General features: G+C 61.0%; 1 protein-coding gene across 6 annotated transcripts in view; it reads right to left on the bottom strand.

Moving 5' to 3' along the window:
• Positions 1 to 14652, bottom strand: part of CAPN10 (calpain 10) — a 25625-nt gene extending 10973 nt beyond the window's left edge. The window contains exons 1-12 of one of the 6 annotated variants that reach the window (XM_012465054.2): positions 14512 to 14652; positions 12118 to 12249; positions 10695 to 10891; positions 9572 to 9789; positions 7743 to 7884; positions 7078 to 7244; positions 6541 to 6821; positions 5359 to 5561; positions 4967 to 5228; positions 3894 to 4093; positions 3588 to 3633; positions 2871 to 3354 (exon numbers count right to left, since the gene is read on the bottom strand). In XM_012465054.2, coding sequence (XP_012320477.2) covers positions 3325 to 3354; positions 3588 to 3633; positions 3894 to 4093; positions 4967 to 5228; positions 5359 to 5561; positions 6541 to 6821; positions 7078 to 7244; positions 7743 to 7884; positions 9572 to 9789; positions 10695 to 10891; positions 12118 to 12249; positions 14512 to 14652 — 2019 coding nt within the window. In that variant the 3' untranslated portion in view covers positions 2871 to 3324. Of the gene's footprint in view, positions 1 to 2870; positions 3355 to 3587; positions 3634 to 3893; positions 4094 to 4966; positions 5229 to 5358; positions 5562 to 6540; positions 6822 to 7077; positions 7245 to 7742; positions 7885 to 9571; positions 9790 to 10694; positions 10892 to 12117; positions 12250 to 14511 lie in introns of those variants that run through there. The other 5 variants (XM_064383408.1, XM_012465056.2, XM_012465053.3 and 2 more) reach the window with 5 other exon arrangements.

Below are 14652 nucleotides of genomic sequence, written 5' to 3'. Positions count from 1 at the left end.
GCATCTGGGAGCCACTGGGCACACAGGCCCTGAGCTGACACTGGTCCCCAGAGGTCCCCAGGGCACCATCACAGTGGGACACAGGACAAGCAGTTAATACCGGAGTCCTGCCCAGGACCAGCTCACATGAGCCCACAGGGCCTACAGACCCACCGGGGCACATCCTGGCCTCCGAGCCTGCGATTGGGATGGACACCTGGGGAGCGACCGACACTCCTGCTGCATCTTTGGGGTAGAGGTGGTGGTGGGAAGGCCAAGAGGGACACACTAGAAGTCAAGACTGTCCCCTCCTGCCCGGTCCCAAAGCAGCAATGGCATCTCGGGAGAGCGGAGAGAGGGTGGCGGCCTGGCTCTCTCTTCATTCGGTTCAGTGTGGCCCCGTGGGGTGGGATTCCTGGAGGGCCACGTGACAGCCGAGGGCAGCCCAGTGCAGCAGGCCCTGGAGGCCCAGGTACCGGGGCTGGCCATCGCCTGGATGAATACACCACGGAAGATCAGAAACGGCTCACATTCCTGTGCAATTTTTGTGGAATGGACAAAGGCATTTGCAGTTCTTCAGGGACCTCTGCCGTAATACAGGACAGAGACAGCAGCTGGCCGGATGCCCTGAAAAGCACAACACTGACCTATGACCTTGAAGACAGGACGCTGATGGCGTCGGAGAGGAGGCAGCCAGGGACAAGCGACGCCAGGCCGAAGCTGCTGCACCGGAAACGTTTAGGGGGCTGGGGGCTAGATTCCTGCCAGGCGTCCCCTCCAATTGCATCGGGCACCTTCCGTCAGAAGGAAATGTGAGGCCTCAGGGGTCTCTGCAGGCTCCGGAGGGAGCGCGTTCCACACCCGGGAACATGGTTCCAGCTGGTAGGCGAGATGGCCAAGGCAGCCAGGTCCAGTGGAGCCAGCCCGCACAGGGGAGATGACGGGCAGCAACCGTGGCCCCAGAGTCACGGAATCCTGCGCTTTTGAGGTCTCCTCTCAGGCGGTGGCCTAGGACATGGGGAAGCAGGTCCTGACTGAGGACTTCGGCCAGAGCTGCCCAGCAGGAGGGTGTGCCCACCACCATCAGGGCTGCCTTTGGGACAGTGGTTCCTGAGGGCCCAGCGGCCGGCCCAGGCAGGGTTTGCTCCAGAACTCTTCATGGTGAGCCCACCACAATCTACTCCGACACAGACACAGCCCTGTCACTGCCCTCCATGCACAGACACTGAGGAAGCCCTTGAGAAATACCCCCGCCACCGCCCTCCCCGCACGGGCACTGAGGAAGCCCTTGAGAAATACCTTGACCCCAACTGTCCCATCCCAACCTGCACCATCAGGCGCCTCACAAGGCCTGCCAGCCCACAAGCACAGGGTTCTAGGGCAGCTCTGACTGGCTGGAGCCTCCAGCTTGGGCACTGCCCTGCGGGGGATTTCTTTGACCAGCCCCTCACTGTTCACCCCGAGATCCTGCACCCCAACAGGCAGCACCACAGGCTTCACCCGAAATCAGCACGGAGGGCAGTGGGTGAGGGAAAGCTGTGGCGGGGCTCTGCACGCGGGAAGACCGAGCCCCACCCTGCTGCTCAGGAATCCGTGTCTGACGACGGCAAGGAGCCGGCTGCCACTGCACTGCTGCTGGAGGGCCACTGGCCCAGCAAGTGGAGGGGCTCGGGGCAGGGCCAGGGCGGCTTCCTGCGGGTGAGCCAGGAGGGTGGCTGGTGTGGCCAGGGCATGGAGGGGCGACAGTGGCACAGGTCCCAGTGGGCACACAGACACCAGGACTCCAGAGGTGGGCGCGACAGTGAGTCCTCGTGAGATCTGGTTGTTTAAAAGTGCACAGCACCTTCCCTTCACTGCCTTCCTCCTGCTCCAGACACGTGAAGACTGCCTGTTTCCCCCTCACCTTCTGCCATGACTGTAAGCTTCCTGAGGCCTCCCCAGCCACGCTACCTATGCAGTCTTCAGAACTGAGTCAATTAAACCTCTTTTCTTTATAAATCACCAGTCTCAGGTAGTTGTTTATAGCAATGTGAAAAAGGACCAATATGCTGGGTCTCCCCAGGCACGAACGAAGGAGGGACTCAGGAAGTGAATGGAATTTAAAAGGGATTAGTGGCTGGGGCTGGTGGCTCAGGCCTGCAATCTTAGCGCTTTGGGAGGCCAAGGCAGGAGGATCACTGAGGCCAGCTTAGGCAACCATACACTGAGACCCCTAACTATTCAAACATTTCAAAACTAACCAGGCATGGCAGTGTGCTCATGCCACAGCACTCTAGCCTAGGCGACAGAGCAACACCCTGTCTCTAAAACAAAAGGGATCAGTGGCAGTCCTCCCCACCCGTGTCTGGAACTGTCTTCTGCACCATCCAGTGACACTACAGCTCTCATGGCAGCATTTGGTGTGTGGGACCAAGAGGCCTGGAGAAATGAGTAATCCCAGTATACTGCGCAGGTGAGCTCCGGCTGAAGGCAGACGAGCCGTCCTGCTCCAAAGATCCCTGTCCAAGTGAACCTGGGTTCCTCCCCTGCAGCAGCTCCTGTTCCAACACTGTTTCCGAGATGTCCTTCGCCACAGCCTCAGCAGCGCCTTCGCTGGCCCTCCCCTCCTCTCACTCCTGAGTCTATCGGTCTGCACCCCCCGAGGCCAGGGCTTGACCTGCCCGGCCAGCCTGAACCTCAGCCTCCCGGCCTGGGGCACGCCCTATGCCCACCCCTCCCAACTTCTCCCCTCCTCCCCACTCACCATCTCCTCCTGAAACCTGCCCTGCCTGGGTTGGCTCTGCCCACCTCCCAGGCCCCCGGGCCCTCTGGAGGCCATCTTCATCCTCACCATCTCGGCAGGCACCCAGCCCTCCCCACAGCACGCTCAGGAAGAGCAAATGCAGCCTGGAGCTACTTGGAGCACGACTGATCTGCAAATTCTCAGTGCTCATGTTTATTTATAAAGTGACATCCTAAAAGTGATTCAGACAATAAATAGTTACAAAGACCCACTGCCCTACCCTCCAGGTGTGAGGCCTCTTCTAGAGTCTGCCGAGGAGGGTCTGGGAGGGATCCTGGGGTCTCTGCTGTCTCAGTGGCACCACAGAAGCCACCGAGCGTCCCGCCCTTACTGCAGCACCTGCTCACCCCGAGGGCTGCGTCTCTCACGATGGAGGCTTCCTGTGGACCCCTAGGCAGCAGCCACCTGGCAGGGCTGGGAGGTGGGCCAAGACGCAGGACCAGCCCCCAACAGCACCTGGCTGGCTAGCCCAGCCCCCGACAACGAAAGGCTGGCCAGCCCAGCGGCTGGGAACCCTGCAGGCCTTTGGCTCCAGTCACCTGAGCTGGCACGGGGCCACACAGCTAGGTTTTCATCACTGCCATGACGGAGACCTGCGAGGACAGATGGGGGCCTAGACAGCGGCCGCATTCACCCCTTCTCACACCCCACCCCGAGCACAGTCAGGGAATGGGACGCAGCCCCAGCTCCCCCTGCCCTTTGAGGTGCCACCTGGGGCTCTCACAGGAAGAGTCAAGGCACCTCATGTCCCAGGCAGAGGCCACCCACCTGAGGCTGCGGAGAGACCTAGGCAGGCAGGTGAGCGGGCTGGGGGCGGCATACGTACCTCCTGAAGTAACTGGCCCAGCACCTCCTGGCTGTGAATGGATGGCCTGCGGAGAGATGCCAGGTCACCGCTCCCGCACCCACCGGCACACGAGGGGCTGCGCGCTCCTGCCCACCTCCTGTAAGCCTCTCCCCCTAAGCCTAGACCAGCAAGGAAGGGTCCCCAGGCAGGCAGGACAGCCCTGGTCTGCCAGGACAGATAGGAGCTTGAGGGTGAGGGGCGGGCAGGAGAGACGTGGGGGATGGACGAGGGCTAAGACTCCAGGACCCTAGCCTCCAGCGGGCCGCCCAAGTCCCAGGGCCCCACCTGTCAATCTTGATTGCAATGGTCACCGTGAAGGCCCCCTCTGTGTCCGGCAGGTAGGTGGAAGGCACGACTCTGTAGGTGCCTGCAGGTAGAAGGCAGAGCCGGCTCACCTCCTGGGCATAGCGGTGCGGCACGCAACTCAGCAGCGGCTCCTGCAGCAGCAGCGGGGGCGCGTCCGGGCTCCTGCCACCTTCCGGGACCTGGGGAAGCGCGGGCTCAGACTGAGGGGTCGGCTGTGGGGTAGGAGGCACAGCCCGGGGCTACCTGCCTGGATGCCCTCAGCCCTCCTGATTCACACACAGCCCCAGGCACTGGACTTGCCTCCTAAGCAAGGCCTGACCACCCCTGCCAGAAGGTGCCGGCAGCAGGGTCCTAGCCTGGAGGCCCATCTCATCACCAGGGGCTTCATTTTAAAACCTGTGACTGCCCAGCCCGCCCCAAGGGTGCTCTCAATGGCCCCTGGGCTGGCTGCCTGGGCAAACAGCGAGGCTCCGGGAGTCCCGGCAGCCCACCGTAAACCGAGGGGCGCAGAGTCTTCCTCATCCGGGTCCTGCATTCCAGGGGACACTGGTCTGTGGAGAATGGACCTCGGGACACAGTCGTTCTGAGTCAGGTAAGTGGACAAGGGGCCGCCGGCTGAGCCCAGTGACTGTGGACTTCCTAAGATGCAGGGGTTGCTGTGGCCGGCCAGCCTGGGCCTCCCCTCCCCTCACCTGAGTCCATCGGGCTCCCGTGTCCCTAAGCCCAGGGCTCAGCCTGCCCCAGCCGGCCTCAAGCTCAGCCTCCCGTCCCCTACAAACTTCTCCCCTCCTCCCCACTCACCACCTCCTCTGGAAACCCGCCCTGCCTGGGTGAGCCCCACCTCCCAGGCCCCCGGCCCTTCCAGAGGCCATCTTCAACCTCGCCCGTGTGAGGATGGAGATGGGGGAGAGCCCCGTGTGGGTTCCAGGTAGGGGCTCGAAGGGCAGGGGAGCTGGGGCTGTGCGCCCACGTGACTGAGCCCAGAGCCCTCTGTTGGAACAACCCTCTGAGGGCCCCTCTGTTCCCCCTTCCTCCTGTGGCGAGGAGCTTACCTGGAAGACATGGAAGCCAATGGGATGGAACTCGGTGTCACCAGGCTGGCAGTGCTGATGCAGAGTGATGTGGACGCAGCGGGGGCCAGAGCCCTCGGGAACCAAGAAGGCGAAGCAAGGGTTGGTGGGGTAGGAGGCAAAGTTCCTGCAGCCCCCCGCCGTGTGGCCAGCTCTCCACGAGCCCCGCAGCTGCACGGTCCCCCACTCCCCTGCAGGCAGGACTGCCCCGGGGGCGGCGTTCTTGGCCACTGCCCTGACGGCACTGCCAGGGAGACAAACATGGGAGGGCGCTGGTGGCAGGTTCCCGGCGGCCTCGGTCCCCACACGGACACCTGCCAACCCCGAGGGAAAGTGCCCGAAGTCCGCCTGGGAGGACAAGCAGCTCCTCTCACCTGAGGGAGACCCGCCCGGTAGAGAAGACTCGGAGCAGGAACTGCCCAGGTGCGTCCTTCAGGAAGGTGCTGGGGACAGCCAAGTAGTAGCCCGGTGAGAGCTCGCAACGCAGGTGGACCTCCCGGTCATATGCGTGGCACGCGGTGCCAGCCACGGGGGGTGTAGACAGGATCCTGGGCAGACTGACCCGCCGCTTCTCCACCTGTGAGCACAGGCAGAGGCCCAGTGCAGAGGAGAGGCCAGCGTCAGGCGCCTTCCCTTCCTGCTCCAAGCGCAGCAGCCTCTGGAGGCAGCAGATGACAGCGCCAAGGCCGGTCAGCGCCCTCCACCCTCTCTCAGGGGCCAGCTGGAGATGCCCGCCTGTCCAGGGCCGCACTGGCCCTGGGGCCACCGTCTGTCCCAGATACAAGCCTAACAGTCCTCCCTGTAGGAGGTGCCATGGCCCAGGCAACCTGGGGGCTGCCGGACAGTGGGCCTTCCAGCACCTTCTTTTGTAAGAGGAAAGGAACATCATGGGGCCACATCCATAAAGGGACAGGGAACAGTGTGGTACCAGGTGTCCCACACTGTCAGGACATATGAGATTAAAACCCAGTCCCTGAGCAAGAGGCCAGTACATCCTGACCACACTCAGGCCTTTGCTCCCAGGCGCCCCCATCAGTTCCTCCAGGAAACAGCACGTTTTGTGACCCAGTGGTTGAGCCTGAAACTAACCAGGCCTCAGAGCAATCCCATGAGGCAGTGTCAGGACCTCGCCTTGCAGGGGAAGAGACTGAGGCGGGCAGGGAGAGGACGCGGCCGATGGTGGGTCATACAGCAGGCTGCAGAGCTGGGACTGGCCCAGGTAGGTCCGCCTCCTTGCCCCAGGAAGGCGTGGCGCTGTCAGGAGCCCTGGGCCCGGCGCCCCGTGGGTCCTGTCCTGGCTGCAGCCTCTTTTGCTTCCTTTGGCCAACGAGGCCCAAGGCCAGGCAAAAAGAAGCCCAAGCTGGCAGTCTCAGGTCACGGCCAGGTCGGGGAGCACCAGCAGGCGCAACCCCGTGCCGTGGCCCGAGGATGGGGAGGCCGGTAGGGCCTGGGGCAGAGTCCCATGTGTCCCGGCAGGACTGCTCCGAGAACCCAGACCTCCACGGGCCTCCACGCCACATGTGCCACGGAGCGTGAGCCAGGCGGGGCCAAGTTACCTTCCAGATGTGTAGGCCCACAGCCTGGTAGTGCGTGCCCAGGATGCCCGCCGGGCTCCATGAAGTACGACTGTCACCCACCAGCGCCCGTGCCCGGCCTGCCCCGTCCGCCGCATGCATCCTGGATCTCTGCAGGACGGCCACGTACACCTCGCTCGGCTCTGAGACCCGCAGCCAGAATTTGGGGTTGCTGGGAAAGCCGCTGTTGTTCCGGCAGCCTCCTGCCGACTGCCCCTTGACCCAGGCCCCGGGCAGCGCCCGAGTGTGGCAGAGCAGCCTCTCTAGTGAGAGAACACAGGCGTCACCTGCAGGACACGGCTCCAAGCCGGCCTCCCGCCACGCCAACCCCACGAGCCCCAGCAGAGTCTAAGCAGCAGCCGTGGCCACAGACAGAGCCAGCCCCTCCCATGAGCCTACCTCCTCCCGGCTCCCGGGACAGAAGCATCCCTCCACAGTAGAGAGAAGCAAACCGGGCACTGCCCAGCCTCCTCACCTCGGCAGCAGAGCACATGCCCAGCACGGCCCTCGGGGCGCTACCTGTGTAGAGGCTCTGCAGGTGGCCGGCCTCCGTGATGGGGTAGCCGACGGTGATCTCATCAAACTCCCTGAGGAACTCGTCCTCCTCCACCCAGAACTCCCCTTCCTGGAGCTGGGACAGGAGCTCAGAAGCTACCGCTGCATCTACCTGGCTCCAGCCTTCACCCCTGCAAGAAACCTCAACTCAGCAGAAGCCCCTCCCGAAAACTGGTAGCATCAACTGGCAGGTAGGCTGGGGGGACCCTGGAGGGGACCCAGAGAGTCCAGAGTTCCTGCCAGCGCCCTCATGGCCCAGCTCTGCAGCTCCCCACCCCCGCCACACACTTGAAGCAGCCTGCAGCACAGGCCTTCTGGGCAGCAGTCATCCACCGGAGCCCTCTCTTTTCCCAAAGGAACTTCATGCCTCTGAACGCATCTTCCTAGGACTGCCGCCCAAGCTCATGACGATGTCTGCCCTATTGAAACCCCAGGCGGCAGCCCCTGGCCACCTCAGCAGCCATCACAAGGACCGTCTAGGGCCAAGAGAAGCATGGTGTCACATGAGCAGGGCCTCAGGGGCCTTGCTGGGGATATCCAAGTAAGGTCCTAAGAGCTGAAGGTGACAAGGACACAGGCCAGGTTGGCACTGGGCCCCCTCCCGAGCGCAGTGAGGCCCCGCCACTCACCCCTCTCTCCAGAGCCCCTGCCAGCACCGCCGGCCCCAGGGGTTCTGGATCCGCAGCAGCAGGACGCTGTGGCCTGCCTGCCCCTGGAGCTCCCGCAGGTCCGAGACAATGAAGGCATGGAACTCCCCCAGCTCCCGGGCACCTGCGTGAGGAACAGCTTGGGCACAGGCACGAAGGGCACCATGAAGTCCCATATGGACGAGGACACACAGGCCTCCATCTCCTTCTCTGGACATGCTCCAGCCCACCCGACTGTGGCGATGCAGATCCCCATGGACCATGGGAGCTCCTTTCCCAGCAACTGGCCTGTCAGCTCAGGAGCGTCTCAGAGCAAGCGCCGGGGCACTGACTCGGCTGCCATCCGGGTCCGGTGCTGGGTAGGTCATCCCTCCTCTAGGTCTCAGTCATCGCCCATACCCATCAGTGCCCGATGCTTGGCACAGTGCCACTTCTCAAACACGCCGCACAGATGCATCTGCAACTACCGAGAACCTAGAGAGTGCTCCTCTTGGCAAAGCCCGTGGCAGGCAGGCAACCGGATAGTGCCCTGACTAGAAGCCACGGAGGTACGGAGGCTGGGGGGCGGCGACAGCTCCACCTGGCCAGAGACCTTGGGACAGACGGGCACAGAAAAGAAAGAGCCAAACAGAGGGGGTGCCGCATCTGTGGTGGGCAATGGTCTAGAGAGGAGGGGCTTCCGGAAGGACTCGGGTCCCGCCCATGCCGCGGCCCCTGGTCACCTCAGCAGGCTCCAGTGCACCTCCAGCCAGTGTCACCTGCCACATCTCTGCCTGGGGGCCTTCTCCAAAGCCTGAAGTGCTAGGACTTAGCCCTCCCCACCCTGGAGCAGCCTGAAACCAACAGCTCCCCAAGCTGATGTTCAAGAGACCAGTGCCCTCACTCCCAGGTGGAAGGCTCGGAGGCCAGGGTCCTGCCTGGGCCCCAGCGGGGCTGACGGGGACTGCACGCCCTCCAGGCTCTCTGAACCTCTCAACGTGCTCCTCAACCACATCTCAGGATCTGCCTGTGGGAGATCCAGACCAAGGCCTACGCCAACTTGTTTCACTTCACTGTGATATTCATATTCTTTGACCAGTATTTTAAATGATCCTAAATATTCAAAAAACAGTAAAGATGTTCATCGACGTTATTTATAATTATATAAAACCAGAAAGACCTTAAGATCCAACATCAGGGGAACGATTAAGAGACTACAGCAAACGCACTCATGGAGCGAGCACGCACACGGCGCGGGTGGCGGTGTGAGAAGCGGGTGCAGCCGGAAAGTGTCAGCGGCACGGGCTCCGGAAGACAGAGCACTCAAGTCACAGCGGTCAGATCTGAGGGACTTCTTGTTTCACCTTTTGTGAGATGGGATCTTGCTATGCTGCCCAGGCGGATCTCCGAACTCCTGGGCTCCAGTGATACTCCCACATTGGCCTCCCAAAGTTTTGGGATTACAGGTGTGAGCCACCACCCCAGCCCCTTCCTTTTCTTGTAAATAAACTGTCTTTAATGAACATACATCTATCACTAAAATAAAAAACGGGTTTTGATTTTGCTTGGTTGCCAGCCGGGCCAGGGATAGCACAGACGATGGCCTCTGACTCGGTACCCCGCTTCCTGCCTCACAGCGCCGAAAGGACTGGTCAGGGAGTGAAGCGCTCTGTCCCTCTGGAAGAGGACAGCAGGGGAAGGTCACAAGCCCAGGACACCACCCTTGAGAGCAAGCTTCCTTCTGCCCACTTAGTCCTGGCAGGGCTGTGTAGCCAGTCACACGAAAAGCCACAGCACGCCTGAGGCCTGGCGGTGAGGGGCACGTGCCTCACCTGCTCGGGGGCTGAGCACGGAGCAGCTGATGAGACACTGGTCCTTCAGGTGGAGCAGCTGCCGGCAAGTCTTGTGCTCCCCAGGGCCTGTCCTGTCCTGCTGGCCTCTGCTTCCTGCTACGCCCTTCAGGTTCCATCGTTCTGCCAGGCCGCCAGTCAGGTCCACCAGGGCATCCGCCACCTGCCCTGCCCACAAGTGCTCATAGGACCCATGGACCCTAGGGGACACAGTCACCATGGAAGTGAGCCTCTGGCATTGGACATGGACCTCCCCGACTCCCATGGTCGGTAACACCCCCAAGTCGTTCGGCCGCCACCTCAATCACACCTCTTCATTCCCCTCTGCGCCTTCTTCCTCATCCTCACCAAGTCAAGGCTTGGCCTCACCTTCAAACACCTTACTCCACAGCAAACCTGAGTGTCCTGCAGTCCTCTGCTCACATAAAGAAACTCTCTGGCCTCCGGTGTGGGCGCAGGAGCAGGGCAGGAGGGGTGGAGGCTACGGATGCCCACGCCCCTCGGCTCTAAAGCTCCAGCCCTACTTTTCCAAAACCAGCCCTTGGGACGGAAGGGCTCACTGGTACTGATGTCACTGGCCAGCCTTCCCGTGTTCTCCAGCTTCCCTGCCTGCCTGTCGGCCCAGTTGCCTTTGGCAAGATGATAAACGCATTCTAAGAGGAAAGGCTATTCAACTATGATTCACGGTGACGGTCCTGGTCCCTGAGCCAGCACCACGATACAGAAATGCTGGTATGTCGGGGTGGCCTCACTTCTCCCCAGCAACTACACAGCAAGGGAGCCTGTCCCAACCATTCAACAAACAGAAAGAAGCATCTCTCCTGCCAGGGCCGAGAACACAAGGAAGCCAGCGCACATGCTCTCTGTGGAGGATGACCCAGTGCTGCGCTTTGGAGCAAGGGAAGGGAAAGGAGGGAGTGGGAAAACCACAGGCCTCGGGGGAGAATCTCTGCATCTGGCCAGCCAGCCTGACCCACAGGACGAGACCCTCAGAACCAAAGGGGGCTCTGCAGCACAGAGTGAGCGGAGACCCTCCCGGGGCAGCCCGTGCTGGCAGCAGCTCCCACTCGCCCCAGACCAGGCCCTTCGGCCCCAGCACACGCACTTGGCATAGACCTTTTCCAGTAAGGGGAGCCAGAACACATCCTCCCTCTGGCAGCGGGAGAAACAGAGTCTCCCTGCAAGGCACGGCAGGCGGTCGTCTGTGGTCACCTCCACCCAGCGTCCAAACTGCCAAATGCGACAGGTGAAGGAGCCCTGGTACTCCTGGTCGGCCCAGCTTGGCTGTCCCGGAGGAATGACCTGGGCATGCACAGGGAGAAGCAAAGGCAAGCATCACATCAGCACCGTCCGGCACAGCTCCGGTGTCCCGGCCACGGTGTGGCCACAGCTGAGCACTCTGCAGGCACCACGCTCTGCAGAGAACTCTGTGGCACATCTGGATGTTGGCGCGTGCGCAGGGCTTGAGCACCACACACGAGATGAACAGACCTCTCATTGCAATGCTTGAGGACCACACCGAGGGAGCCACGTATCCCAGGACACGGTCTGCTACCCTCACTAAAAGCACCTGACCTAAAGCCAAAACAATGTGACTTTGCAGGGCATGAGTGATCCCGTTCCTGACTAAGCTGGCTGCAAGCAACATGTCACCACAGGAATGGCAGCCCCTCTGCTGCTGGGAGCCTGGTGCCCCCACACTGGGCCAGCTGCCTGCACCCCCACATCCACCGTGGGGCTCCGTCAGGGGTGAGCATTCTGACCCAGCGTCAGCGGGAGTGCAGGCCGGGCACCACTGCCCCTGACGCTGGTATGGCCTTGGCTCCGTCACTTACTGGCCAGAAGCACAATGGCAGTGGTTTTAGCACTCTTGTTTGTTTAAAAAGAAAGAAACGAGTCGAAGCAGGCAAGGCTACGACGCTGAGAGTCAGTGACGTGATACGCTTAGCATGGGGCCTGGGAATGAGTGAAACGCTGCGTGAGGTCACCCCTGTCAAAGCCGCTGCATCAATCAGCAATGCTCAGCAACGAGCCAAGCGTAAAACTGTGAAGACTCCTAGGTAAGGCAAACCTGAGAAGCCTTCTCCGCCCAGAGTTATGTCTACCAACAGAGCCAGGTTGAATCATCTTTTGCAGATGCTGTAAGAAAGCCAGGCAGCTAGCTCATGAGAGATCTGGGGCAGAGGCCCCCAGCCACCTGTCCTCCTGTGAGCCGGCACATTTGTCTCTTTATTCTAAATGTGGTGCTCTGACTCCATGGAGAGCCCGGGGCTCAGGCGAGCAGAGAGCAGGATGAACACCTCCCTGACTGAGCACTCTGGTGGGGCCAAGGCCCCGCCTCCTGCAGCAGAGGGACAGAGTGCAGTCCTCAGTCTCTGCCTCAGAACGCTCCTGTCTTTCCCCAACGCAGCGAGAGATCCACGCCGCACGGGTCTGTTTCACGAGGGCTCCCCGTGCTCAGCAGCCAGCAGAATCGCGCAGAAGAGAAACCGGCACCAGGACAAAGAGGGAAGAAGGGGCCCCCCCACCTGGTCCAGGAGGTGCCTGCTCTTCTGCAGGGCGGCACAGGCACACAGGAACCAGCAATCCCCCAGCAGTCCTTGCTTCACCTGCCCCTCCCGTGGGTCATCTGGAAACAACTGGGGCGTGGCACAGATCTCCTGAAATAAAGAAAGTTGTCCAGAGTTAGATCCTGCCTGCTGGGGAATCCTTCAAACTAAGAACCCAAGGATTTAGGCGAAGGGTTGGGGTAGAGCTTTCCGATCATCACCGTAGCCCAGAAGGGGACAGGGAGGTGGTTTCTTGTGGCGGGTGTTCTTCAGCTCCTGGCTTCAAATCCCCCTGTCCAGCTTAGTTCTGGGTGGCCTGTCTCTGTCTTCCTTCCTTACCGGAAAAATCGCAAACTCTCCCAAGCTCCTTCTCAAAACAGCAAAATGTTGATTTAGAAAAGTTTCACTTTTCATTCATGCTGGCAGATCTCAAATGCGTCCTCCATCCTGCTGGAAATCTTCCTGTTCCTCCAGCAGGCTCCATTTCCCACATCCCCAAACTCTCACAGACCTTCCCCTTTCTCCCTGTCTTCTCAAAGCATCCACACTCCCCTTGCCCACCCCTCTGAGCTGCCAACCTTGCCTCCTGCTTCTGGACCTGACCCTACCTCCTGCTCTCTGGCCACCTTAGAGCCTGGACTCCTTCCTTTCCACCTCCCGGGGCAGAATCCCAGCAGCATGAAGACGTGAGAGAGGCTGCCTGTGTTCTTTAAGACATTACCCCTCAGCACCACCGTCTCCTTCAGGCTGCTCCTCATTACAACCTCTGAGAAAGCGTGGCGACGCCCACTGCTTGCTTCCCATTCACTCTCCACACAGGCTCTCCAGCTTCTGAGCCAGCCATGCCCCCTGAACTGCCTCTATCAGTATCACTGCCCTCTCTGTGTTACCAAACCCAGTGGACTTCTCTCGGGCCCAACTCTCCCAGCTACTCAGCAGCATTCAGAACAGCTACCGTCTGCTACCCTGAGGCAGTTCCCACTCAGCTCCCTGAGGCTGCATGTCCCTGGGTGTCCTCTCCCTCACTGCCTGCTGCTTCTCAAGTCTATCTGTCAGAGAACCTGCCTGACCTCAAGAAACGTTAGGGCTCTTCAAGCCTCAGTCCCAAGGTCCCCTTCTTTACTGATACTCCCCAGAGACACTCTGCCAGGTTGTGGACCGTAAACCATTTAACATGCTCCTCCTCCCAGATGAATGCCTCTAGCCTAGATCTCCCTACTCTGTATACACCTGTCTCCAGGACAGCTCCACCTGAACACCTGAGAGCAAAGCCCAACTCTCGGTCACCCCAGGCTCTGTCCCAGGACCACTATCTACCCACTTGCTCAGGCCAGAAACCTAGAAGGCATATTGCTTCCTCCACCATCCTCACCCTCTGTTTCAATCAGTCACTAAGGCCTCAATCCCCGCTGCGAAGTAGGTCTCAAACCACTCTACTGCAAATCCCCATCCTAATGTTCGTCACGCTAATCTGACCCCCCTTCATCTTTCTCCAGGACCACTGCGATGGCCCCTTGCATTCTTGCCCCGACATCCACTTCCCACCCAGCAGCAAGAGTGAGCTTCTAAAACACATCCAGAAGAATCACTCCTCTACCAGACCCTCTAGTGGCCTCTAACTGCACCTAAAAATCAACCTTTTAACAAAATAAAATCCCCATGCCGATGACAAGGCGCTACAGGCTCTGACCTTGCCTCCTCCCCAGCCCTTCTGTGCTGTCCAAGAAACCAGGTGGCCTGTCAAAGCCATCTCAGTCACCAGAGCCCAGAGGTTCCAGCTCTGTTCGAGGGCGGGCGCCGTCAGGTGTCTCCGCCAAGGCCGCATGCACTGAGACAAGGCTGCTCCCTGGGCAGTCTTACTCAGCAGATGGACCGTTTCTGAAAACAAAATGCGGCGCTCGGCCAGGGCATCCCTTGGAGTTGCCGTTTTTAAGCGTTTGCAACTGGAAAGGCAGGTGCAAAAAATCTCGAAACTGAAATTCTCTCACGCTGTGCTCGGTGGGCTCGGTCTAGACACTCCAGAGGGGCACGGGCGGTCCTCTCCGCCGGGAGGAGCAGACAAAACGCTCTTCAGGGCAGAAGCAAGCAGGCGCGGCTGGGGCCGGGGCTCCGCTAAACGCCTCTCGCTGCGCTCTGAGCACCTTCTGGATGGGAGCTCTCGCAGGTGGGGCCACGGTCTCGCCTCGCGTCCCTGGGGCAGCGCGGAGTCCTGCTCGTTCTGGGCGGGCGTGGGAGGGAGCCACGAAAGAGGGGCCGGCGCCCACTTCTCAGGAGAACTGCGGGCCCTGCGTTCGGGGCAACCCTCGCCGCCCACCTCGGCCGCCTGGCTCGAGGAGCGGCGCTCTCAGAAGCCAGAAACCCCGCCCGCCGCACCTGGGGCCGCCTCCACGTGATGTCCTCGCGGAACTGGGCCAGCGGCGTAGACAAGTCGCAGAAAAGCGAGGAGTCGGCGGCAGGGAAGGCGGCGTCCCGGAACAGCTCCCGCGCCGGCGTCGCGCCGCAGCCCGCCCGCAT

This window comes from Aotus nancymaae, unplaced genomic scaffold (assembly GCF_030222135.1).
Source record: "Aotus nancymaae isolate 86718 unplaced genomic scaffold, 86718_ANA_hifiasm-v0.15.2.pri h1tg000031l, whole genome shotgun sequence".
In the NCBI taxonomy this organism is placed as follows: domain Eukaryota; kingdom Metazoa; phylum Chordata; class Mammalia; order Primates; family Aotidae; genus Aotus; species Aotus nancymaae.
This window is presented reverse-complemented; position numbering and strand designations above follow the sequence as displayed.